At 42.8% G+C, this 25,289-nt stretch overlaps 2 protein-coding genes across 2 annotated transcripts; one reads left to right on the top strand and one right to left on the bottom strand.

Moving 5' to 3' along the window:
- Positions 1–1,305: 1,305 nt before the first annotated feature.
- On the top strand, positions 1,306–23,485 carry LOC105383381 (histone-lysine N-methyltransferase trithorax). The gene is made up of 13 exons (XM_011553418.3): positions 1,306–1,470; positions 2,185–3,409; positions 3,767–3,958; positions 4,808–5,169; positions 5,307–5,837; positions 6,261–6,434; positions 6,995–7,204; positions 8,077–8,238; positions 8,666–18,223; positions 18,433–18,656; positions 19,094–19,221; positions 19,878–20,056; positions 20,806–23,485. Exons 1-13 carry the CDS (start codon positions 1,330–1,332, stop codon positions 20,977–20,979), a joined length of 13,260 nt encoding a protein of 4,419 aa, XP_011551720.3. The 5' UTR covers positions 1,306–1,329; the 3' UTR covers positions 20,980–23,485.
- LOC105383382 (dynein light chain Tctex-type 1) lies at positions 22,313–24,919 on the bottom strand. The gene is made up of 3 exons (XM_011553420.3): positions 24,770–24,919; positions 24,056–24,224; positions 22,313–23,807 (listed from the first exon to the last, which is right to left on the bottom strand). Exons 1-3 carry the CDS (start codon positions 24,794–24,796, stop codon positions 23,653–23,655), a joined length of 351 nt encoding a protein of 116 aa, XP_011551722.2. The 5' UTR covers positions 24,797–24,919; the 3' UTR covers positions 22,313–23,652.
- Positions 24,920–25,289: the final 370 nt, after the last annotated feature.

The following is a 25,289-nucleotide window of genomic DNA, read 5'->3' as shown; positions in this document are numbered from 1 at the left end:
CATACATTGTTAAGCAGTTTAGGAAATAGCACCTATAGATATAAATAAGTACTTACACCATCATAAAAGATTGTAACTACAGTTAATTCAATGTCTACCTACTTAACATTTAGTTAAGCGTAGATATTAGATACTTAAGTAGTAAAAACTCTTCAAGGATATAAAGTAACTATGTTTTTCCTCTGGAAATTAGTTATATCAAAGTCTATCATGACGAATACCAGACTTTTTATTTTAAAAAAACCCCTGGCCGAAAGTAAAGCAAGCTAAAAAAATAAATAAACAGTTTTATTGTCTATGATATGATTTTAATTTGCACTTGACAGGAATAATGCGGCGTTAATTAACTAGACGTTAATCACGATGTTACGATAACTGCTAGCGTTAGTTAATTGTTTATAGTTAGGCTAGGTACCTTTAGTCATAATTTTTCTTAAGTTTAGAATAAGTTATTTAGATTGTATTGTGTACATAGATATTTACAGTTTGATTAAATGATTCCATAATTGTAATTTAACGTTAATCTAACCTAATGTCATAAAATTTTGAATATTTTTGCATTGATAAATAGCTAACTACGGCTATCAGCTTAGTGTGCTCAACAAACACGTTTCAAAATCGCCCGCTGCTGTAGTTGACGCGCACAACAGAAGAAAAGAATTCAATAATTTTATTGATAGAGCAGTGAATGAGGCGTCTCGAGTGCGCGGGGAGTGAGCAAGCGACATGTTTGTTTTCATACCGGTCCGAATTAACGTTGCGATTGGTTCAAAATCCATAACTGGCCCCCGAGAGCCAGGTGTCGTTCACACCGCGGCCTCGCGCGCCGTCTCTCGTCTCGTTAATCACTCGAGCTACTATTGTTAACGCACCGTGTACAGCCATCTTTGTCAAATTACGGCCGATTCATTTCAATAAATCCGTATTCGACAACCTCCAATAGTGAAAGAAAACGCGTTCCCGCCGCCCGTAGCGTGGTGTTGTGGAATTATGAGGACATTCTCTTTTGTTTTAGTGCTAACAAACACCAGTGTGCCCGTGTTGTATGGAAGCGTTACGGCTCGGCGTTAACGACCATTAACATGACGGATGATGTCCTCTTTTCGCAAAAAGAGTGCAAAGTGATCGTTTGAGTGATAATGTGAAGGGTGCGATGTGTATTTAGTTGGGCAGCTACATGTGATGAGAACTGCGTCGCAATTAGTAGTACACATTGCATAAATGCGTGGAATGGCGTTGCGAGCGTGCGCGCGGCGACGGGCATGCGCGCCACTCGGCTCGGGGCCGCTCGGGGCGCACTGACTCTCCATAGTTTACGTCTCTAACAAAATGGGAAGGTCGAGATTCCCTGGGAAGCCGCTCAAATTCCAGAACAGAAAGCGTATTAGTGTACTATCGGGTGTCGTTTACAATGAGGCAGCTGCGGACGGGCAGGCGCCCGCGCCCGCAGCAGGCGCGGGGGAGAAAGAGGTAATCCTCACGCGGACACTGTTTGTGCCCTTTGTGGCTCCGTTACGTAAAATTACCAGTGTATACGCGGAAATGTTGTGTTTACGTAATAACTCTGCACCTAATGCATCCATGTAAACAGCCCCAAGTGTCTCTACAACAGTGAAACTTTGACATTTTGGTGTCCTGTCAACAAAGAGATCACCATTGTTTTGCTAATAAACTCTCCTCCGAGGGTGCCTGAATGTTTATGAGCCACTAAAATGCAATGTTTGAGCTGCTAAACTGTAGAAACATGTCCACAACAATGGATCTGCTGGTTACATGTTGACAAGAAGCCACAATACATCACTGACAAATGGTGTCCTTGAGCAAATTGAATTATTGATTTAAGTAGCTACTTGTTATTAGTAGCTCTACATTTCAATAATTTGAAGGTTTTGCATTCAAATGTGATCTCTATTCAATCAAAATAGCTTATGTTTACTCTATCTGTAGTGACCCTGCATCTATGTAGAGTCTGACAACATTGACCATCTTGTCATAAATACATGAAGGTTAACATTAAATTTAACTAAAACAAATGAAATTCATTTAACTAAAACAGAACATTCTACATATAATCATTTCGTTTTAGTTTAATTTGATGTTGTTCTCTTTAAAAATCTAAGTAGATGAATTTTAAGGTTATAATTTTATTTTACTTATGCTAAAAGCTCTACATAACATTTTCAGGAAGAAGAAAAGAAAGAAAGTAATAAGGAAACAGAAACAAATGGTAGCAAAGAGACTGTAAATGATGAACCAGTGAGCAATACTGCGGAAGTTCCAGATAGCAATAATAGCGAGACCACAAATTCCTCTAAATCCCCTGTGAGAACTCGATCTCAAAACAAAATGGAGCCCGGGAAACCTGAAAAACCTAAACCAGTGAAGAAAACAGTTACCTTTGGAACTGTTGAGAGCTGTGAAGATACTTTCTTACCCCTGAAGAAGCTACCGTCAAAGAATCAAGCGCCCCTTCAGCCAATTATTAAAAAGAAATCTGCTCTCAAACAAACTGAATATTCAACATTCAGTAGTATCCTGAAGCCGGCTAAACTGACAGATCTTAGTTCTAAATCTTCATTTGACCACCAAGAGGGATACCTAAGAAAGAATCTAAATCCTCTTTCAAAACCAGTAAATAAGTTCTCTCAGTATAGCGAGGGTCGGTGCCTGTCTCCGCCTCCTCGAAATGCATCTCCCATTGAGAGGGACAGCTCAAATAAGTTTGTGTTACCTGTGAGGAGCGCCCACTCCTCAAGAGTTATAAAACCAAACAAGAAGTTTATAGATGGAGAGGACCAAACAATCATAACATCCAGCAGTATAGGCGCTGGCAAGCTACTTAAAAAGCCAAAATTAAAGAAAGTAGTATTCAACAACCTCCACCAAGATGACGATGCTCCAGAGGAGGAGGAAGCAGAGAAGCTTGACAATGACAAGCTCAGAGAAAAGATATTGGCCTCAAGTCTGTTCAAAGACAAAACCACCAACTCCTTCTCTGGTCTTAGCGGATCCCGCAAACTCTTTTCAAACTATGAAAAGGAGCCCGAATACTCCCAAGATGAGAATTCAAATGTGGAAGGTCTGGAGAAGGTTAAGACAGTGGAATCTCACAAGGATGAACGGGCCGGGCACGCTTTACGGAAGCTGATGGACATATCTGATGCTAGTAGCACTAGCAGCACAAGTAGTGGGTCCGAGTCAGAGGAGAGTTGGGACAGTGATAGTGCAGCGGGGAGCGGGGAGGAGGAAGAGAAACCTCCGCCCAGCCCTGAGCGGGAGAAGGCTCCAGCCTCGCAGCTGCTCAGCGGAAAAGTCATCATTCGGGAGGCTCGGCTGCAGCTGAATCCACCCGCGCCGCTGGTGACGGGAGCTGATGGACCCTTCTCTACATTTACTCCTACTTGCTCTTGTAAGTATCATTTTGTCATTTTTTCCTCTATTCATATTATAAGTTGTGGTCTCTACTGAAAATAATACAGTGATCTCTCATGTCAGATTCATGCATATTTCTGGACTATTTGTGGTCAGAGTTTCTGTAAATAATATGGAAACACATAAGCTGTTGTATTGAGCCATAGCTGGTATTATTATGTTCTGTTATGTATGTATAATTTTATCAGCTACAAAATTATTCCAGATGTTTCCAAGAGCTATAACTTTAACTTGTAGACTTGCATGTGATATCTGTAATAGTACAAAATACAATCAACTTGCCCCACTCCACACACAAACCCAAAGTATTAACCCACACCTATTCACATTCCAGCACCAAACCCCAACATCCCAGTAACATGTGGCGTGTGCGGCGCAGTTCGCTTCTACAAGTTCGTGAAGCAAGCGCGCAAGTTCGGCATCTACTCGTGCGAGTCGTGCCGCAAGTTCATCTCCAAGATGATCAAGAAGGAGAAGATTGCGCAGACCTCTGGACCGATTGTGATGCACTGTTTGAAGAGAGAAGGTAATTTTGATGGTGTTTTGTTTTTGGGTTGCTGGTGGCTTGCTAAAATACACACGTTAGCTTGTTTGATAGTAGTTATCAGAGTAGGATAGCCATAAAATAATTTCTTCAGGGATTTCTGGGAAAAAAAGTAGCACATTCCAGTCTCCAAATTCCCAATGTGGGTTTCGTGTTTAAGATATATCTCCTCGCCTATAGAGAGACAAGTAAATCAGCTCTTCACCCATGCCCATGACATACCGAAAAAGCAGCTTAATCCTCAGACGACTATTTAAATTAATTTAGTAGGAAAGTAATGATTAGAATAGATATGCTTGCTAGTTAAACACAGTTATGAAGTTATCTAAAGAGGTAATATACAATTTCTGTGCAGCTGATTGGGCTAGTCTACAGTTTAGTGAGTATTGAATCATGTAGAGAACCCGACCATGTGACGATATTGGATCCAATTCACCTTCATCTCATGTAGTTATTAGATTAGATTTCAGCGCCATATAAAGTATTGTATGGCAAGCCTTTGACTATTAGGTACTTACATAATAATTGTAAAGTAGGTAATCCCTTCATATTTTTGCTTAATTTTCTATGTATCCGTTGTTAATTCATGTAGTATTCATTGAGTCCGCATGACACATAAGAATCCTAAAATACATAAGTATTCTAAAATACATAAGTATTCTAAAACCCTTCGTTCTTCATGTAGCTTAAGTGTCCCAAAGAATCATCATCAAATTTCATAGAAGTCTTCACTATAATGTTAATTCTTCCTGCATGACCAAACTACGTAACATTAACGATATCACCATAATATTTTGAACACTCACTTAAACCCAAATCTCTGTATTCCAGGCAACTGCCACGTGCCTCCAATCGTGCGCTCGCAACAATGGAAGTTCAAGCGATGCGCCAACAAGTCGCGCTGCCCCGCGTGTTGGCTCCAAAAGTGCCTCAAAGCCTTCCAAGTACCCGCCACTATCCGAACAGGCCTCACTGCTATGCTGCCTCCATATATGAGAGCATCGGCCAAGCCTACTAGCCCCCTATCCCAAGTGAACCCCTTGAGGCTAGGGGCCAGTACTGCCCTGACTGGTCAGCCAATGTTTGGCGCACTAACGGGTGAGGCTGAAGGCAAACCATTTGCTGTGAAGACTGGCAAGAAGCCCGAGCCTGAACCCGTGAAGGTTGAAGCGACTGTAGTGGCTGAGAAAGAGGTATGATTCTTTTTAATCCATAGATGATTACTGTATTAAAATCTAACTTATAATGAAACGGTTTAAGTTGGAGTGTTAGCAAAATTATCTGAAATTTAATTCTTAGTAAAATTTATAATATTTTTCTCTTATTTCAGGAAAAACCCAAGAAAGAAGTAACAACAACGCCAGACGAAACTAACGAAGAGTTCAGCCTGAATAGAAAACGCAGGCTACAAAGAGTAAAAGTTAGGAAGAAAGATAAGACGGAATCCAAAGACGCGAAACAAGTCGAGGATCCAAAGAGACAGAAAGTGGAGCTCAAAGGTCCAAGAGTCAAGCACGTCTGTCGAAGTGCGTCGATAGTCCTCGGCCAGCCAATAGCAACATTCCCTGACAAGGATAAGGACAAATCAGATGACGATTCTGTCGCAATAGACAAGGATAGCATCATACCGGATGAGACAATAAGCTGTGATACAGAAATGGAAGAGAACAAGCCGCCTCAGATAGTTCCTGAAGTGGCGGTTAGCAAGGATGTTGAGGAGACGACTGAAGCTAAGAAACGTAAAGTGGATGCGTTGCCGAAAGTGGTCGGTAAAGGCGAGTCGAGCGAGGATGAAACTGTCATGGAGCTAGTGCCTAGGAAGACGGTTATGAAGCCTCTCAGCAACATCACCAACTCTACTGTAAGTATCGCAGAAAGATTTATAACTGTATAGGTACAATACAATATGATTTTATTGATAACAACATATATTACATTTCAAAGTAACAATAAGCACAATAGGCGGCCATATATATCATATCATATCATATATATTATAATAATAATAACCTGTACTTTACATCGTCGAAACCATAAGAACGCTACAGTAACTAACCCATTTTTTTAATAATTGACCTCTCCATATTTATATTTGCTATTCCTCACACTTTCTATCCAAAATATCCTTAAATTTATATATCTGTATAATAATAGCTATCCTATACCCGTATTACAGGCTCTGCCAAGCTTGGGGTCGGATGGCCGTGTGTGAGATGTCCCCACATATTATTATTATTAATTATGCAAAATATCCATAAATTTATCGTATATTTTATACCTCCAGGGCCGCGGCCGCATCCAGAAGTGCGACCAGAACCGCGCGGAGCTCATCTGCGTGGACTTCTGGGAGAGCTACGACCCGGACGAGGTGTGCTCGTCGGGCTTCGGCCTGATTGGCTCGGCGCCCTTCCCCGTGGCACGGCTGTGCTTCCTGTGCGGCAGTGCTGGCCAGGAAAAAGTGAGTATGATTGTGTTCAGTTGTCTAATTGCTCTATTAGGTGTCACCAACCTTCTTAGTTAACAACCTTTCTTTTTATTCCAATAAACATTGCGTCTACTACCAGCTATCCTAGGCAACAGAGGCTACCAAGCCTTTTCATTGTCCTTCGAGCCGGATTATGATTCTTATGTATTTGTAAACATTAGGTATATGTAGCTAGGTTATGTTTCTGCCCTCTTGAGCATAGGGTTGTCCAGAGAAGCACCACCATCTGCTTATAATTATTACTAACTTATGTGGTAATGAATACATGATTCTTTTACCGTTCATAGGTAACAATACAGTGGTCTTTTTAACATGTGGAGGCAAGCTGGATTTGTCTCCTAACAGAATATACAGGGTTGTACATACATATGTTACATGAAAACGGTCGCGTAATTAAATCCCTATGTGCATGTTGCCGGTACTTTTTATTAGTTATATAACTTTTTTTTTATTGTTCCTAAGTTAGAAATCATTGACTACAAGAATGAGTGTATTTTGTCCCCTTTCAATAAATTTCCACCCTCCCCCCACAGATGCTAAACTGCTACTCCTGCTGCGAGTGGTACCACAGCTGGTGCCTCGACCAGCCGGCGGGCGGCGCGGGCTGGGCGTGCGCGCGGTGCGTGGCGTGCGCGGGCTGCGGGCGCGGCGCGGCGCGGGCGCGGTGCAGAGTGTGTGCAAGGCATTACCACGATAAGTGTCTGCCGGCGGCGCCTAGCGGGCAGTGGAGCGATTGGCCTAAGGTACGCACTATATAAGAGTAGCATTAGTAGGACGTGGTATGACAGGGGGTGCGCGGAGCAGCCAGTGGATAAAGCATCATTGATGGCATCTGTTTCTTCTTACGTGGTCATAAGGGCCGCCTATATAGCGGACAGTGGAGCGACTGGCATAAGGTACGCTCTATAATATATAATAGTACCTAGTAGTGTAACTGTGGTATCATAGCCGGTACGTGGCGTGCGCGGGCTGCGGGCGCGGCGCGGCGCGGGCGCGGTGCAGAGTGTGTGCGCGGCATTACCATGATAAGTGTCTGCCGGCGGCGCCTAGCGGACAGTGGAGCGATTGGCCTAAGGTATGTACTGTATGAGAGTAGTAGTGTAACTGTGGTCATCACCTATCATAGTTGGTGCACGGAGCAGCGGTACGAGTCATAAGGTGCATGTAAAGAGCCACCGCAAGTGATGTAGGTATGTTTGTAAATACATCCGGCACAACCTCGGCCGTCAGCCACTGAAAACTAATCCAAGTGGCTAAGATAATGTCTGAGTGGCTTAGGCCGAGCTTTTGATCCGTGGTCATCTTTAACCATTAGTCAAGTCACTTGTCAAACATGACAGCTGCATAGGAATTTTGATGGTTTTTAAGTTTTTAACGTTTTTAACTAATGGTAGCCATTTTTGACCAATGGTTGAGTTAACTAGGGATCAAAAAACTGGCCCTTATTGGATTATCAAAACAAGGATGTTAAATTTCACTCGCACTCACTTAAAATTTAGGCCTTACATGTTATACATATACAGTATTCAGCAGGGAAATACTTATAAATTACACTGTAGCTATAGGTGCACTACCATGAATATAAAACCTCAATAAACCTTACTTTGTCCACCAGATATGCGGCTCATGCCTCAAATGCAAGTCGTGCGACAGCGGGCGGGTCACCAAGTTTGTGGGCAGCCTCCCCTTCTGCAGCTCCTGCTTCAAGCTGCGCCAGAAGGGCAACTACTGCCCGCTGTGCCAGGCCTGCTATAGGGACAACGACTTCGATAGCAAGGTGAGGATTGGAACTACTGTAGCTATTTTAAATAAATGCTAAATTTCTAGATTAAGTGCGGCTTGCACAACAAAGTTAATCATAATTAAATCGTTTGTGTATAATATAATTATGATCTCTTGCTCTGACAGGATATATGTCATCATAGATCATATTTTATATTTCATTTTGATTAACTTTGTTGTGCAAGCCGCACTAAATTACTGAAAAGTTACATTTAGAAGAGCTAAGACCCATGGTAAATTTCTCCTAATCATATAATACAGACATTGCTTTTAGAATCCCAGCTCTACATGTATGACAAATTATTAATTTTATAGTATCAAATATCTTTATTATAATATTTTTTTGAGTCATATAACATATTACTTATAAATCACAATCTCAACCTACCTTAACTTGATTACCATACCTAATCCTATTCCAGATGATGGAATGCGGCTGGTGCTCACGATGGGTGCACGCCAGCTGCGAGGGTCTCTCCGGAGAGGGATACCAGCTGTTATCAGCCCTCCCTCCCTCCATCGAGTACATCTGTCGCCAGTGCATGCCCCACGACCCGCCCTGGCGGAAGATGCTCACTGACCACCTCAAGGGAAGACTTCTGCACCTGCTGAAACTACTAGCCAAGAACAAAAAGGCCTGCGCACTACTCAAACTCACCCCGCACAAAAACACGCCCGTCCCGAACAAACCCTTCAGACTTATGTCGCCGCAGGCGATTAGGAAACTACACTTTGATGATACGGATACGTTGAAGAACACGACAGAGACGAAAGTGTATAGAAATAATTCGAGAGGCAGACGGGCTAATGTGCAGAAAACAGAGGATTCGGCCAAAATATGGCATTGCAACTCGCTTTTGAGTGATGTTCAGATGGAGAAGGCAGACATGCCGCACCCGTCGCACAAAGTCGTCAACCTACAGGAGCCCCTGATGCAGAACAAAGAGATATGCTTCTCAACAGGACTGTACGGAACCAAAACAGAATTTGACGCTCCATGTGTTGAGGTGCACGAGAATAATCCTCCTGAGAAGGAAAATGCCTCGATGTTGCCGACGACCGTACATGATGACAAATACGACGCTATTTCTGATGATGACGAACCTATGAAGATTGTTTCTCCAGAGAGAAGCGAGCAAGAACTAAGTCCGCTAGTAGCGAGGCTAGACGCAAACATGGATGATCCTAACAGAATACTATCACCATCGTTACTGGACATCAAGAAACGAGTAAACAGCGACGAATATGTATCGCTAAAAGACTTCAACCACGACATGAAAGAAGTAATACAAAGGACGTCGAACGTAGACTTGAGGTCGATTTACAAGAATGTGTTCTCAGAAACATTCCCGTGGTTCGACTGCGAGAACAACTGCTTACAACCGAACTTAGAAGTGGAAGGAGAACACGACGACACAGAGTCCTTGAAAGACCAAGAAATGACGGAAACCAAACCTGGCAACACAGCACAGATACTTGAAAAACCGGTGGATCAAATAGTTCCGAAGTTGGAAGTTGAGGAGCAGAAAGTAGTAGAAGACTTGATAGAGTTCTACCCTGTGGATTCTAGAATATGCGTTCTGTGCAAAGTGACGGGTGACGCCAGTCCAGCGATGGAAGGGCGGTTGCTATACTGCGGCCAAAATGACTGGATCCACGCAAACTGCGCTCTCTGGTCAGCCGAAGTGTTTGAAGAGATCGACGGGTCCTTACAAAACGTCCACTCAGCTATATCGAGAGGGAAGATGATCAAATGTGCCGCGTGTGAAATGAAAGGTGCTAGTGTCGGCTGCTGTGCCAAGAACTGCAGTGAGACGTATCATTACGCATGCGCGAGGAAGCAAGAATGCGCTTTCATGGACGACAAGAGAGTCTTCTGTCCACCCCACGGAAAAGACATCCCAAAGAAGCAATTACAAAAAGACGCAGACTTCGAACTAACAAGGCCAGTGTACGTCGAACTCGACAAGAAAAAGAAGAGATACAGCGAGATAAGCAAAGTACAATTTCTGCTCGGATCACTAACGGTGCAAAGTCTCGGAAAGATAGTGCCGTCTGTGTCAGATTATGAAGAGTTCTTGATGCCTGTTGATTTCTCCTGCACACGGCTGTTTTGGTCCAGCAAAAAGCCAGCTAAAGTTGTGAGATACACGATAAGGACAAAGCTTATACTATCAGAGCCATTGCCAGGTTTCGACTTTGGTGTCAACATAACTGTAGACCACACGAAGCACCCTCAAGTGGTCGAGCGAGTGATGGCGGAGATAGGAGCGTGGCATGAGAGCATCGAGACAGGGGCTGGAACAGCCGCCATGCTATTCAAAAACGACAAATCCCCAAAGAAATTCGGCAACTCTGTAACATTAGAAGACTTAGCTGTAAAGCAAGTAGTAGACTTCTTATTAGACAACGTGTGTAAGCAAGAGCAAGACGAAGAAGAACCGCAAAATACGGCCGATTTACTACCTCCAGAACTAAAAGACGCTATATTTGAAGACCTAAACCATGACCTATTGGATGGAATTTCTATGCAGGATATATTCCCCAAACTTATGTCCTATGAAGACCTTGTCACGATGGATGTAATGAAAAATGAACTATACGGAGTCATGAGTCAGTCTGATGATAAGAGCGAAAGGGGTGACTCTAGATCTACAACTGACTTCATTGACGAGCTTCTAAACGCAAGACTTGAGTCAGGAAGTAAGGAGCTGAAAAGAAGCAAGTCGGAAATGTTGTTACAGAATCACAATCTGAAAACGTTAACAACTGGTCGTGGTCAGCAACGATCCAGCAGTCTGACATGGAATAACAAGTTCGACTCCAGCCTGCTATCGTCAACGATCAAACGATGCAAAATGGGGCGAACATCAACTGTCACTGGCAAACTCAGCCCCGTACAACGAACGCCTCTACTTGAAAGCCCATTGGAGACGGCCAAAGAAGCCCCAACAGTTGAAAAGAAACCTAAAGAAGAGACTACTAGCACTACCGCCATCTGTGATGAAGCTCCCCACACTTCTGGCTTGAACTACAGAACCACATCGCCTAAGGAAAAGGATTCGGAAACTACAGAGGAGAAATCCGACAAGACTGAAGGCTACTACACTGATGTTATTGACTTCTATACAAAGATCCAGTGTAGTCCGATATCTCAGTTGGACGGCGCCGCTGATTGGTCAGGGTCGGAAAGTACTTGCAGCTCTCGACCCAGTAGTCCCAGAGAAAACGAAGACTTCTCACCGATACAACAACTAGATGGCGCTGATGACCATCAGAATGACCAGAGAAACCAAACCAACCAGTTTCTGTACAGAGCCAGCGGTAGCGAAAGTACTTACACCGTCACTATTGCTGGTAATTCCCTAAGTGGTCAGCCAGAGCTGGTCATGAGGCCGTTAGATGACAATTCCGGTAACAACCACATGGAACAACCAGTCCGGTGTGACCGATGCCAGTGCACTTACAGAAATAAAGAGTCGTACGATAGACACGTGCCTTCGTGCGACATGATGTCGACGAGTGAAAGCGAGAGTGAAAACCCGAAGTCTCCTGAAAACAGAACTTTGACGACGCTTCAGAACGCGTTCCAAGGCGCTTTCGCCCAGCCCATGATCATACACGCTGGCGTAGTCAGTGGCTCGGAAAACACAGTGAAAGCTGAAGGCATATCAGCTAGGAGAACCTCTATAAACACTCGCCAGATAACCATCAATGGAACCATTGTAGAAACGCCTTCTCCAGGCCCTTCAAACGAAATGACAATGACTATTACAGAACAAATGAAGTCAGGCACAGTCATCTTCGACCAGAGTAAAACTAACGTGCAAGTATCGGCGAACCAACAAGTCCTGTCGTCTCCCCAAATAGTTGTCACGCCGCAAATGCTTATGCCTAAAACTTCTGCAGCTGGAAACCAAAAGATGATGGCTCCACAGATTATAACCCAACAAGGAGTTTTGCCGTACAACATTTGTGTGAAACCCGGAAATGGTAACAATTTGCAACAACTTCAAGGCAGTGATATGGCCCAGTTCCTCTCTCAAGCTGGTGGCATCCAAGTTATAACATCAAATTCTAACCAAGTGCTGACAATACCGACCAACCAACAAGGCAACATCAACATGCTACAAGGAAAGAGCCAAGTGACAAATTTCCCGAACATGGCAAGCGCGTCGTCTATCCAACTGCCGGTAAACTCACTTCAGGGTATGAACAACGCTTCAATAATTCAAAACATCCAACCAATGATCCGGCCCAACATTCAAGGGAACACTATAGTGGTGCCAGCAATGACGACCCAAAGGCTCTCATCGCCTAACGCGCACCATAAACAACAGATACTTATCCCTGGAAATCCACAGAAATCTCCAAAGAAACAACCAACACCGGTTCAACCCAAGCCGATATTCCAGGCGGCTAATAGAGGCAGAGGCAGGCCTATGCCTAAACCTACAACCATAAAACGACACTCGAAATTAGAAAAGACATTCACAACCATCAACCAGCCTTTGGGAGCTGGAAACACTGTTATACAACTGCAGACAAACAACCAGACTGGACAACCATCCATTATAGTACAGCCTGTAGCCAACCAGAATCTAATGTCAGCTTACGTCGAAGCGTTATCACAGCAGCAGAATCAGAATATGCAATACATAGCCACTATTGGACCTCAAGGGGACTTCAAAACTGGACCGACTCAGTTCATAACACAAGGCGGAATGGTCCCTCAGACATTCCAGATACAACAGACAGAGAATGGCGGCTTAGTGGCTGTACCGAGTGGGGGAATCCCTGTATTACTTCAACAAGGAAATGTTGGTCTTCTACCGCAGACGTTGCAACAAGGGACTATTCTACCTCAAGGCACAATCCAACAAGGAATCTTATCTCAAGGACCCAACGGCCACACGATCCTCCCACAAGCGATACACACCCAGAATGGTACCACTATCATACCGCAGGGAACGTTACAAGGACTTACCTCTGGAAACTTGACTTCTCAAGCAACTCTACTACCAAACAACACCTTGCAAACTACAGTTGCTGTGCCCCAAAGTGGCATGAACAGCGGACAAACAACTATACTGCCTAATCAATTAACATCACAAGGAGCTACCATCTTACCTCAAGGTACTTTACTGCCACAGTTCTGTAACGACCAAGTGCTACTTCAATCGACGCCAACCCTAGAAATGGTAACAGATCCGAATGGCTGTATGTACTTGACAACAACGCAACCTGTGTACTACGGCTTAGAGACCATCGTTCAGAACACTGTGATGTCTTCACAACAGTTTGTGTCGACAGCTATGCAAGGAGTGCTAGCTCAAAACAGTAGCTTCTCAGCCACAACAACGCAAGTCTTCCAAGCAAGTAAGATAGAACCGATAGTGGAAGTTCCAACGGGCTATGTAGTCGTTAATAATGTTGGTGAACAAGTTAATTCTTCGACACCTAATGTGGTCACAGCACAAACCGTTCAAACGTCTCCGCAAACTATGAAGAACATGAAGACACCAATACCTAATTTGACTCTACAACCACTGCCAGACAAGGGCAACTCTAACAGACAAGCGCCGAAAGTACTACAAATGAGCCCAGCGTCTATCGCTGTCGGGTCTCAGCAAGGTACCATCATCACTGGAAGGTCGAATATGAATCCCATAACGTCGCAAATCCACACAATGACGCTATCGAGCACTCCACAGAATATGGGAAAGATCAACATGTCGAAGCCAAACTTCGTATCCATGTCTCCAAATGTTACGCTTATATCTTCAACTGGACAACCCGTCATGGCGATCTCACAGTCTATTCCCAATTCCGTGTCTTTCTCGCTGCAATCGATACCGCTATCGCAGCCGATTGTGTCGAGTTCAATCGCCCCATCGATGAATAAGAATATGGGTAACGCAAAGATGGAGAACTCTCACGTAATAGAAATTGGCGGCAACTTGCAAGACAATTCAAACTCCATGCCGACTATAAACGTGGCACAGAGTCTAAAGTCACCTACACCGTGGCGACAAATCAGCACTCCCATCAGTGTGTCGAACATCGACAACAACAAGACTCTGGAGTTGCAGAACTCGATAAAGACGAGTTGTTCCATGAATAATTCGTCAATGAACATTCAGAGCAACATGGGTAGGCAACATTCCCACAATGAACCTGAAAAGATGAACCAGATGACGATTAGTGGCATCAACACTTCAATGCCGAGCAACAACCACATGCATCAGTTTGAGTCCAGCCACGTGAGCCATCACTCAACTACTCACACATCCACCAATAACGTCATCCAAATAACAGCTGGCAACATCTACCAGCCATCCTCATCTGTAATGAGCACAAGCTTTGACGCTGAAACGGCTATTAAACTGAGCAAAATCAACGCTCTTTCTAAAGCTGAAGGGGGCCATCTTAATTTCTCTCAAGAAATTATGGCGTCGCACTCACAACAACACGCACAAAATGAGAAGACATTCCAGAACATCGGAAACAACGACAACAAGCACATGGAAGCCATCAACAATCAGATGAATATACATAAGCTTAACAGTTGTCAAATGGCCAGCAACAACTCTCCCTCTATCAACATCGTGCCCCACAACATGATGCGACCTCCGTCGCAAAACAACCAAAACACTATTTCTGTTCCCAACAATCAGAATCAGATGTGTTCAATATCGACCCAAAACAACTCGTCTCATGGAATCCAGATGCAAAACTCTGCTCCCAGTGGAAATATGTCGTGTCAGGAATCGAACAACAGAGTGAATATTAGCGTCAGTGAAGCCAACACCCAACAATCGCCATCCTGCAGCAACCAACAACATGATGTATCAAATTCTTCTCACAACTCTATGAATGTATCTCACGGAAACAACCAAATGATGTCCCACGAAAACAGCCACCATTCGACCAACCAGATACATATAATGAGTGGGCAAATACAACACAATCGCCAGCTAGACAATAGTTCGCAAATGCAACAGAACAATCTGATGAATCAAGCCGCATCCAACAGATCCTTCCACGATATGAATAATCAGCAAACACACAACCAAGTCAACATGGCATCAAATCGGTCAACTCCAGACAATACTCACCTCATGAACCAATCAATGAATATGCATAATATGGGCAATAACCACAATCTAAATCGCTCTCAGAGTGACCTCAACCACATGCATATTCAACAATCCATGTCGAACATGAATAATATGCAGAATAACCGTATGATGATGGACAATATGCAAGGCCACTCAATCAACAATATGAGCCACCAAATGCATTCAAACAGATCAATGGACAACATGCATAATCAAATAGTGCACAGCGTCTCACAGATGAATCACCACATGAATAATACGAACCGGCAACAGATTGATAACAACTTACATGTGAACCAGCAGATGCAAATACAATCAAACAGGCAGATGGACAATGTAGGTCACCACCATCAACACCAGATGCCTAATGTGATGCAAATACAGAACAACCGCCAACACATGGACAGTAATTTGATGGGAATTCACCAGCATATGCCAAACCAAATACATAACCGTCAGATGGAGAGCAATATGCACATGCATCACATGTCGGGATCTACTCCTAATATGGGCATGGGGAGTCAAATGGAGAACTCTGGAGCAATGACGCCGAATATACCGAACTTGCACGGCCGACACGACAACTCTATGTCGATGCAAAACATAAACCCCATGAGCCAAATGCAGGGCAACCGAGCTATGGATCACCCGCCGCACATGCAACACCAAATGAACAATATGAACGCTATGAATAATATGAACATGCACAGCAATATGAGCAACTCAATGCAAATCGGTAACCAGACCCATCAGCCGATGATGCATGTGCCCAACATTCCCGATATCAAGAACGAAATGCAGCCGTCATCGTGCAGTGGAAGTTGCTCGAACAATTCCTCTCAGTTCACGAGCAACCAGTCGTCATTTGAAATGTGCGCTAGCGGCAACAGCAACCTGAATATGCCTCCCGGGAATATGATGCATGGAATGAACGTTAACAATTCAAACATGAACAGTAATATTATGATGGGCAATGTCAATAACAGCGGGATCTACGGCGGCAACCAATCCGGTATGACCAGCCATGAGATGCTGATGGCGTGTAACAACTCCTCAGATCATGGAGTCAACAACCTGATGCCACCCACAAATAATCATATGATGATGAATAATCCACAACCACATGGTAGTAACAACCAGAGCCAAATGATCGGCCCTCAGGTGCCCAACAACACTCAAATTAACATCAGCAGCTGTAGCATGAATTCGAACACAACCCAGAATCAGATCACCAACATGGATCCCCAAATTAATAGAGCAAACATCAGTGTCAACGAACAACCGAAATTCGGACAGGAAGCGTGCAGAGGCAAGAATATCATGGGGCCACCAGCCAACACCAACATTGGCCCTATGCAAACGCTGCCTAACAACGACTGTGCTAAAGTGAATATCGTCACTAACGATAAGCAAAACCATTCGATTTCAGTCAACAACCAAATGCAGGGTTTCATGCCTATGAATGCACAAAACAACAGAGTGATCAACTTGCCTGAGCGAGGCCGGATGAATAACGCTAATTTGGAGAGTAACATTCCTCAGCATATGCCCCAGCAAATGCCCCAACAAATGCCTCAACAAATGCCCCAACAACACAACATCCGTGTTGTCACCAACAACAACACCAATGTTCCGGGCATGCCGACCGAGCCCCTGACCTTCCAACAGAAGAGCGAGAACAGCAGCACCATGATAAATGTCCCGTTCCAGGCGATACCGAACAGTGCCCCCATGAACATCAATGTCAACTCCAGCAACAATACTGTAAACATCACAGTGCAAAACAACCTGGTCGACCCAAAGATCGCTTCAAAAGCCTCCACCGACATCAACTTCCCGTTGCAAGCCAGCACTAGCATAGTGCCGAATCAGAATGCCAACAACAACATGATATGTATTCCGGTGCAGCAAAACAGCACTATTAGCTTGCAGACGCAAAGCACTTCGAGCATAAGCTTACCAAAGGCGCCGCCGACGCAGCAGTCAGGGATACCAACGAACGTCGTCAACCCGATGTCGAAGAGGCCTATGAATAGAGTTCTGCCGCTCCACAGAGATGGGCAAAGCAAGACTGCTACAAATACTTCTGCTGCTCCTAAAACACCAGCTGCCGTGGCGAGGCCCAGGCCTGTGAGCCATGACATGCCAGACCTGACCATGAAGGACGAAACCATTGACAGTGATTTGGAGAAGGCTATCGAGGAGTCGAAGAGGATGATGGAGCTCGAAAGGATCAAGCGTGAGAAAGAAGAGCGCGATGTTACAAGAGCCACTCAACTGTCAACTGCTTCAAATCAAGCCAATACCAGCACAGCGTCAGCAGTCCAAGAATCAACTTCAGTAGCCGTCGTGCCTACACCGGCTGCGCCTAAAATGTCTTCATTACCGTCATTAGACGCAGAAATGATTGACGTGCAACCACCTAAAGTCCTAACAGTGAAAGACACCAATAAGGCTCCAGTGCCTACTAAAGTGCCTGCAGCTACTACCAAAGTAATGAAGCGTCCTCTAGGAGACAAAAAGAGCGAAACAGAGGCCGTAGCCACTAAGAAACAGAGCAAAGCTAAAGGCCAAGAGAACATCAAATCAACCCATTCAGACAAACCAAAACAAACACCCGACCCGCCGAAGGACGATGGTCCCAAGTTGATCTACGAAGTTACCTCTGAAGATGGGTTTACATACTCATCGAGTTCGCTAACAGATCTCTGGGGGAAGGTGGTGGATGCCGTCCAGAATGCGAGGAAGGTGTCAGGTTTGCAGCCCATACAGTACAACCTGGCCACTAGTCTATCTGGCGCTCATCTAATTGGACTTAACAACAACGGATTGAGATATCTCGTCGAACAATTGCCCGGGGTAAGTTTCATTATTTATTCTGTAAGCTGTAATACTATATAATTATTATTGATTTATATTATTTACAGATGTAGGCCAATAGAACTCCTTTTCATTATTTTATATCTTCATAATGTGTTTTAAATTTGAATTCTCACTTTCCTATAAAACTATACTTATAGATACTTATAGAAGTACTACCAAAACTAACCATCTAACCTCATCCTCAGGCAAGCCGCTGCTCAAAGTACAAGGCCAAGCAAGGTCGCGAGCTGTACAGCTGGGACAACGACCTTGACCTCAGCGAAGGGTTCAAGGAGAGCGTGTGGGGCGCGGCTCGCCTCGGCCCGGTCAGACAGAAGCCCAACCTGGACATGTTCAGCTGGATGGCCTCGCCGTTTAGAGAGGAACCGCCGCCGCCGGGGCAGGACGGCGGGGAGACTATGGTTTCTAGGTAAATATAGATTTCTATGACATACAGGTTGTCTACCTAAGACCGCTTTAAGTGATAAGACCGCCGTTTGTACCCCAATTGAGTTATACGAGTTTTCTATCTATCTATAGATAGATAGAATAGAAGTTCACGATTATAATTAGCTAGGCATTTCGAAACAGAGTTAATAGCTGACTAGCTTTTTAATTTTTTTCTGCAAACTTAAATTACTGCTGCCTGGATAAAAAGTATCTTATAGCTATATATCTCATTCTAATGATAAGTTGTATCATCAATCACCATAATTATAAATATATTTATAAAGAATGGTCCGATGCAAGTGAGCCAGATGCAAGAACTAAAATCCCCAAAAACAAAAACGATGCCCGCAAAATAATTGACTAGCAAAATTTGAAATGACAAACAGCACAGTCATAAACCTAAAATTCACTTTTCAGACGCCTAGCGACGCTGCCACTAGCCATGCGGTTCCGCCATCTGAAGGAGACATCGCGCGCGGCCGTCGGCGTGTACCGCTCGCACATACACGGTCGCGGACTGTTCTGCAAGAGGGATATTGAAGAAGGTATGCTGTTATTATTGTGACTAGTGGAATAAGTTTGAACTAACCCCCTTATTCATAGAAAAGTTATAGCACATTAAAGCTATTTAACTGTTTTGCCCCTCTTTAACTTATAACCAATTGTTCTTTGACAGAGAGGGTAAAAACAGTTCAATAGCTAAAACGTCCTATAACTTGTCTATGAATTAGGGTGGTTAGATTTTATAGAAATTACTAGCTGTTACCGCGCGCTTCGCTTGGGCTTAAAAAGTTTTCCCGTGGGAATTCCGGGATAAAAAGTAGCCTATGTTCTTTCCCAGGGTCTAGACCAAATTTCATTCAAATCCGTTCAGTAGTTTTGGCGTGAAAGAATAACAGACAGACAGACAGACACAGTTACTTTCGCATTTATAATATTAGTTAGGATAGTTAGGATTAGGATTAGTTAGGATAGGTACTTATCTGGTATAGAAGACCAAGGAAACAATACACGTTTCCTTGGTCTTCTATACCAGATTTAAAGGCTGAGCATCGCTAAAGTCGATCCAATGTTAGGGTCAATGTGCTCTACCCTTTATGTTATCATGATCTTAAACTATTGACTGACAGAAATCGAATTCAGGCCTTCTTGTCCAAAACGTCTGTACAACCAACCAACCCAAACAACCCCTCTATTCCAGGCGACATGGTAATCGAGTACGCGGGCGAAGTCATCCGAGCAGTGCTGGCGGACCAGCGCGAAGCTCGCTACGAGGCTCGGCGAGGCGCGGGCTGCTACATGTTCCGTATTGACGACCAGCTCGTGGTCGACGCGACGCTCAAGGGCAACGCGGCCAGGTTCATCAACCACTCGTGTGACGTGAGTATCTGTACATCTGTAGCGTAGGGTTAGCGTAGCGTAGACAGTGTCTTTAGCAGACAGCGTGAGGCGACCAGCTCGTGGTGGACGCGACGCTCAAGGGCAACGCGGCCAGGTTCATCAACCACTCGTGTGACGTGAGTATCTCTACTTCAGAGCCCCTATCACAGGCTAACGTGGCAATACGGTAGCGTTGTACAATACTACACAAACATATGGAAAAGAACAGCGCCAACGTAGTCACTTTTGGAACTAACTTTTTGTTACATTTTGACAGTGACAGTTGACGATACGCAACGTTAACGGAGGTTCTAAAATCTTGTAATCGCTACACAGGAGGGTTACTCTATCTTTACTGACGAAAACCCAACGAAGGAGAGTTGTCGTGTAATCGGCACGTTTAATACAACATGATAGATTCGAGGCTCGTGAAGCGGCGCTCCGAAACTTCGTTTTTAGTCGTATAGAGTGACCCCCGGACTGCGCGAGGCGCGCTACAAAAAGCTAAAGGATTAGCCAATCAGCGTAAGGAAGTCGCTGAGTTCCCAAGTGTGTGTAATGTAACATGTTTGCTACGGACGTGTACAGCAGATATGGAAATCGCAGCCTCCTTGTAGAGATCACTGTGCTGTCTTCGGTCTATAACATATTTACAGACACCTGCATCCCCATTGATACATAACTATTATTCTGTATGATATTAACCGATTTATTTGATGTGCTAATATGTGTTTTTTTTTTATTCGCAGCCGAACTGCTACTCCCGCGTGGTGGACATCCACGGACACAAACACATCCTGATCTTCGCCCTGCGGCGAATCACAATAGGCGAGGAACTTACTTACGACTACAAGTTCCCCTTCGAAGAGGTCAAAATACCCTGCACCTGCGGGGCCAAGAAGTGCCGCAAGTACCTTAACTGAAAGGGGTAAGAGTGAATTTGATTTGTCAATTAATCTTGGATGAAAGGAATTTGAACTTTCCCGAACTAAGGACGACTCTCGATGTCGGACTAAAGTGAAGTGAAACCATGGACACGTTATAGTTAATGCGTTAAAATAGCATAATAACTGAAAGTACATTACTGAAATTAGACTTAATATTTGGAACAATTATTTTAGTAAACGGAGTGATGGGGAGTTATATCGATGGATCTCCTAAGAATTCTAAGTGTGAATCGTTAGAATTTGAGTGCGGGGAAGTGTGTTGTATAAAATACTGGGTTGAGCACAATTTTGTATGTATATAAGACAATAAGTCAATTCACATATCTTGTTGTTTACCGGCCGGGCGGCGTTGTGGCCCGAGTTATTGTTTCAAGTTATCTTTGAATCTTGTTATGATCTCTTTCATGAATCTACCCAGTGTTTAAGTGATGTTGGATTTTTGTATCATTAGTTGAGCCCTTACTTAAGAATTATGTTGTGATAGGTTCCGTGTACATAATTTGTTTAGTTTTGTAAATCATGTTAACGCGTTCGCGAACGGCTTAAGAGGTGCGCCCAAAGTGGACACTTGCTTGATGTGATAAGTCTTGAGTCCTTCTTGGCTACGAGTACAGTTACTGTATATTTGTTTTTTATTTTATCTTTTTACTAGTTGTTCAGTCTCGATTAAAGCGGACGTGTAAATAGGAAGGTAACTAGTGTAATCAGTTAGTACATGAAATGAGTAGGAATATTTCGAGTACAATGTTACTTTTATTTAGTGATTAAACGAGTATTGTATAGTGAAATCAAATTGTAAATAAGAGGAATTATCTGTCATAATAATAATAAAAATGTTAAGTCATAGAATAGATTGTATGTTGAAGAGCAGTATCACCCCGTGTACATATTTAAGTTATTCAGTGTTTGAGCGGCCCCGTTGCAGCAATGGAGAAGAAAATGCTAAGCGAGTTGTAGATGGCGCCACTAATGGATATGCCTTGTAATGTGGTTGGTTGATCATAAAGAGATTTGGAAAAATGAACTTTCTGATTGGCCAGTCCACGGCTAGACACACACTTGCTGGTGTTGCCATATTTATGCAGTTTTCTTCCCCATTGTTGTGGCAAGATAAGTATAACATGAAATGCACATTAATGTCAGCTTTAAATATTAATCAGCACAGTTTGGGTTTTTAGACACGACAAGTTAAGACAGCTATTAATTTTATTTTTACACAATTATAATATGTTTCGTAAGCATTTATAGACTGAACAGAATTTATAGGCATCACATAACTCTCATCACATAAGAAAAAAAAAACAACTTCTCAGTTAGTTGTGTTTTTATTCACAATTAAAGATAATTAAATTAGTTACAGATCGGATGCCATAGTTAAATTAATTCGTTAGAGATAGTGCATAACTGCGCAACAGACGTGGTAAAGAAATAATAATTCAATGTGACCCAATATAGATATATCTAGATGAAAACGAATAGACCCGATTATTTAGTGTTTTCGAAATTTGTATGTGAAAATGTCTGACAGCTAGAATTTTAATTAACATTTTACATTACAAGATATCATTATGGCAGTATATTAGATAAATTTTATATAACAATGCAATCAAGTATTATCTGTCTACAATAATTTTACAATCATTATTCATACATAAATATTATATGGATTTTTGTAATAGAAACCTGGTACCATTTATGTAAGATAATAATATGGCCATATACAAAATTTATCAACGTTAGCCATCAGTTTGTAAACAGAGGTTGTTATTTTGTGTACGTTTCAATACATTCAAGTTATAACTTGCATCGACATTATGATAATAATAAAAGTACATACAGATTATTTTAATTACCTATTACGTTACAATTTTAGTAATTATACAGATTTTTTTATTAGCAGAGTGAACCAACAGGATGTAAGAAGATCACATATATTAACCTTAACTTCTGCTTTTAAAAAATAACAGTTTATACATATTTTTAATTTGTATTTTTTAAATGAAATAAGATTAACTTGAAATTATTTTCCTATTTCCATTTTCAACTATTTCTTAGATTTTTTCATCCCTATGACATGGCATTATGAAGTCTCTTTTATTCCGTGAATGTGTGTTATGAAGAGGGAGGGTGGTTTTATTAGGTTTGTGAACAAAATGCGTGCTCCGGTATATCCGTGCATTTTATTAGTCTATTCTTGTAAAAGACCAAAACATCACCAAGTGATAATCAAATATATTTTAGTGTAAACCTCTGCTCTTGATATTATTTTCTGTGTTAAAAGTAATGCTTTTATTTCTAATGTACACAATGCCATTTTGCCTAATGTTATTATAAATTATATTGATTGCTTTTAAAGCACCAATTTTTACAATGCATAGTTCTATGACCTGTCTATACATTTTATTACTTTATTTATTTCTATCATTATTTTGTATTGTGGTAAATTTTACCAAAAATAATAAAAATACTAAAATATGCTTTAGATGTTGTTTTTAATCTATCCATAATCCTTGCTAATAAAAAATACTGGTCACACTAAAGTAAGAAACACTTTTTGTACACAAGCAAAACAAGCGAGGCAACCTAACAAAAACAAAATCTCACAAACCGGAAGTAGACATTGCAACCTCCATGCAGGATAATACCTCGTCATATTTGCAAAGCCATGGCCCACACGTTGACGATGCAGTACATGAACTTGTTCTCCCAGCGCACCGTGCAGGATCCGTCCGTGGCCGTGTCCCAGTAGTACGCCGCTGCCGTGTGCAGCCCCGCGCCATTCTTCTGAGTTATTGTTATACGCACTGGAAACAAATAGAACGACAGTTAAAAGGGGAGGATGTTATTATTCTCCAGATAAACTGAAGCACACACACGATCGGTACTCAGGAATCCCAGAAGTTTCGCGATGAACAGTTTTGCAGCTGCCAGCTGATTTAGTCATTCTGAGAGTCATTCGTAGTAACTACTTACCTCACCTACATTATCTATGGTAGGGAGGTTTTACAAAGATTCCACTTTACTGATGTTAGCTGTTGTTAGCATTACATACCAATGTACTTGAAAGGTTTCTGCATCTTGTTGATCCTGGCGAGGGTCTTGTCCGTGATGAGCGCGATCCACTGCGGCGAGCGCGAGTGGCTGTACGCGTTGCCGCCGAGCACCAGCTCTATGTTGTCTCTGACCACCTTCTGGACTTCCTCCACGTTGAAGGTCAGCTCCTGAGAGATAAACGAATGTAAAAGTAAGTAGGTACAGTCAGCTGCATAAGTACCTATACACTTTTGTACCTTGTCAATCTGAAACCGCCTGAATACATTGATGGTTCGTCAGTTTGACAAGGTACATAAGTGTATAGATACTTATGCAGCTGACCGTACTCAGTAGGTGGTATTCAAGAGTGGAGGACTGTGTGCCTTGTCATTATTATGCAACTAAGTACCTACCCCTAGGCTAGTAGCACGGGGCGCATATAAGACGTGAATCATGACCATGCAAGTAGAAATCCATGATCATGACATAAGATTTGCATCGCGCTCACTTCACTCATATCGCGCAGCCTCAAGAGCGAGGGTGACAGAGAACTTTTGTCACGTCTTCAATAGGTCCCGTGCTAGCCCTTCTGACCTACCCACATTTGTCTCTGTGACCCAACTACATTGAGTTATTGTAGAAAATGTTAAATTACAGTTAAGTAATGTTAAATTGGTAGGTACTTACCTATCTGCTATATGTAGAAGTGAATGAACTATAATATTGTACTTACATCGTCCTCATCCGCTTCCGCTGCCATTATTTCAAATAAGTTTATCAGCCGCGTACAGGATTAGAAACCAAATACCTATGGCGAAAATCAACAACATTTATTTATTTACAAATTCTCATTGATTAATTAATAAATATGACAGCACTATGACGGTAGACCTCAGAGTAGACTGTACAAAAAAGGTTAGGTAATTATAAAAAAGTCTCTGGTTTAGAGGGGGCAAGCTGCGTAGTCCCGATATTATTACGCACCACTCCACTCCACCACAACCCGCGCTTCTATGGCACCACTGTGGCTCTAGGAGACATATCAAATAGGGTAAAGTATTGTATTGCATGTCTCTGACGCCCTCAGACATCCTTTGTGTCCAATTCAGAGCAACTCAGCGATTCTAAACTCTCTTGTTAATTAATCACGCTAACAAGATTGGCTACATTTTCAAAGCAAAACTTGTCGTCATGCTCCAAAGACGAATTGCTCGTCAAAAAGCAAAGGTTAACCGAGGCCTTTAGTGAATACG

This window comes from Plutella xylostella, chromosome 7 (genome assembly GCF_932276165.1).
Source record: "Plutella xylostella chromosome 7, ilPluXylo3.1, whole genome shotgun sequence".
NCBI lineage: Eukaryota > Metazoa > Arthropoda > Insecta > Lepidoptera > Plutellidae > Plutella > Plutella xylostella.
The sequence above is the reverse complement of the archived record's forward strand: the minus strand, read 5'-3'. Positions and strand labels throughout refer to the sequence as shown.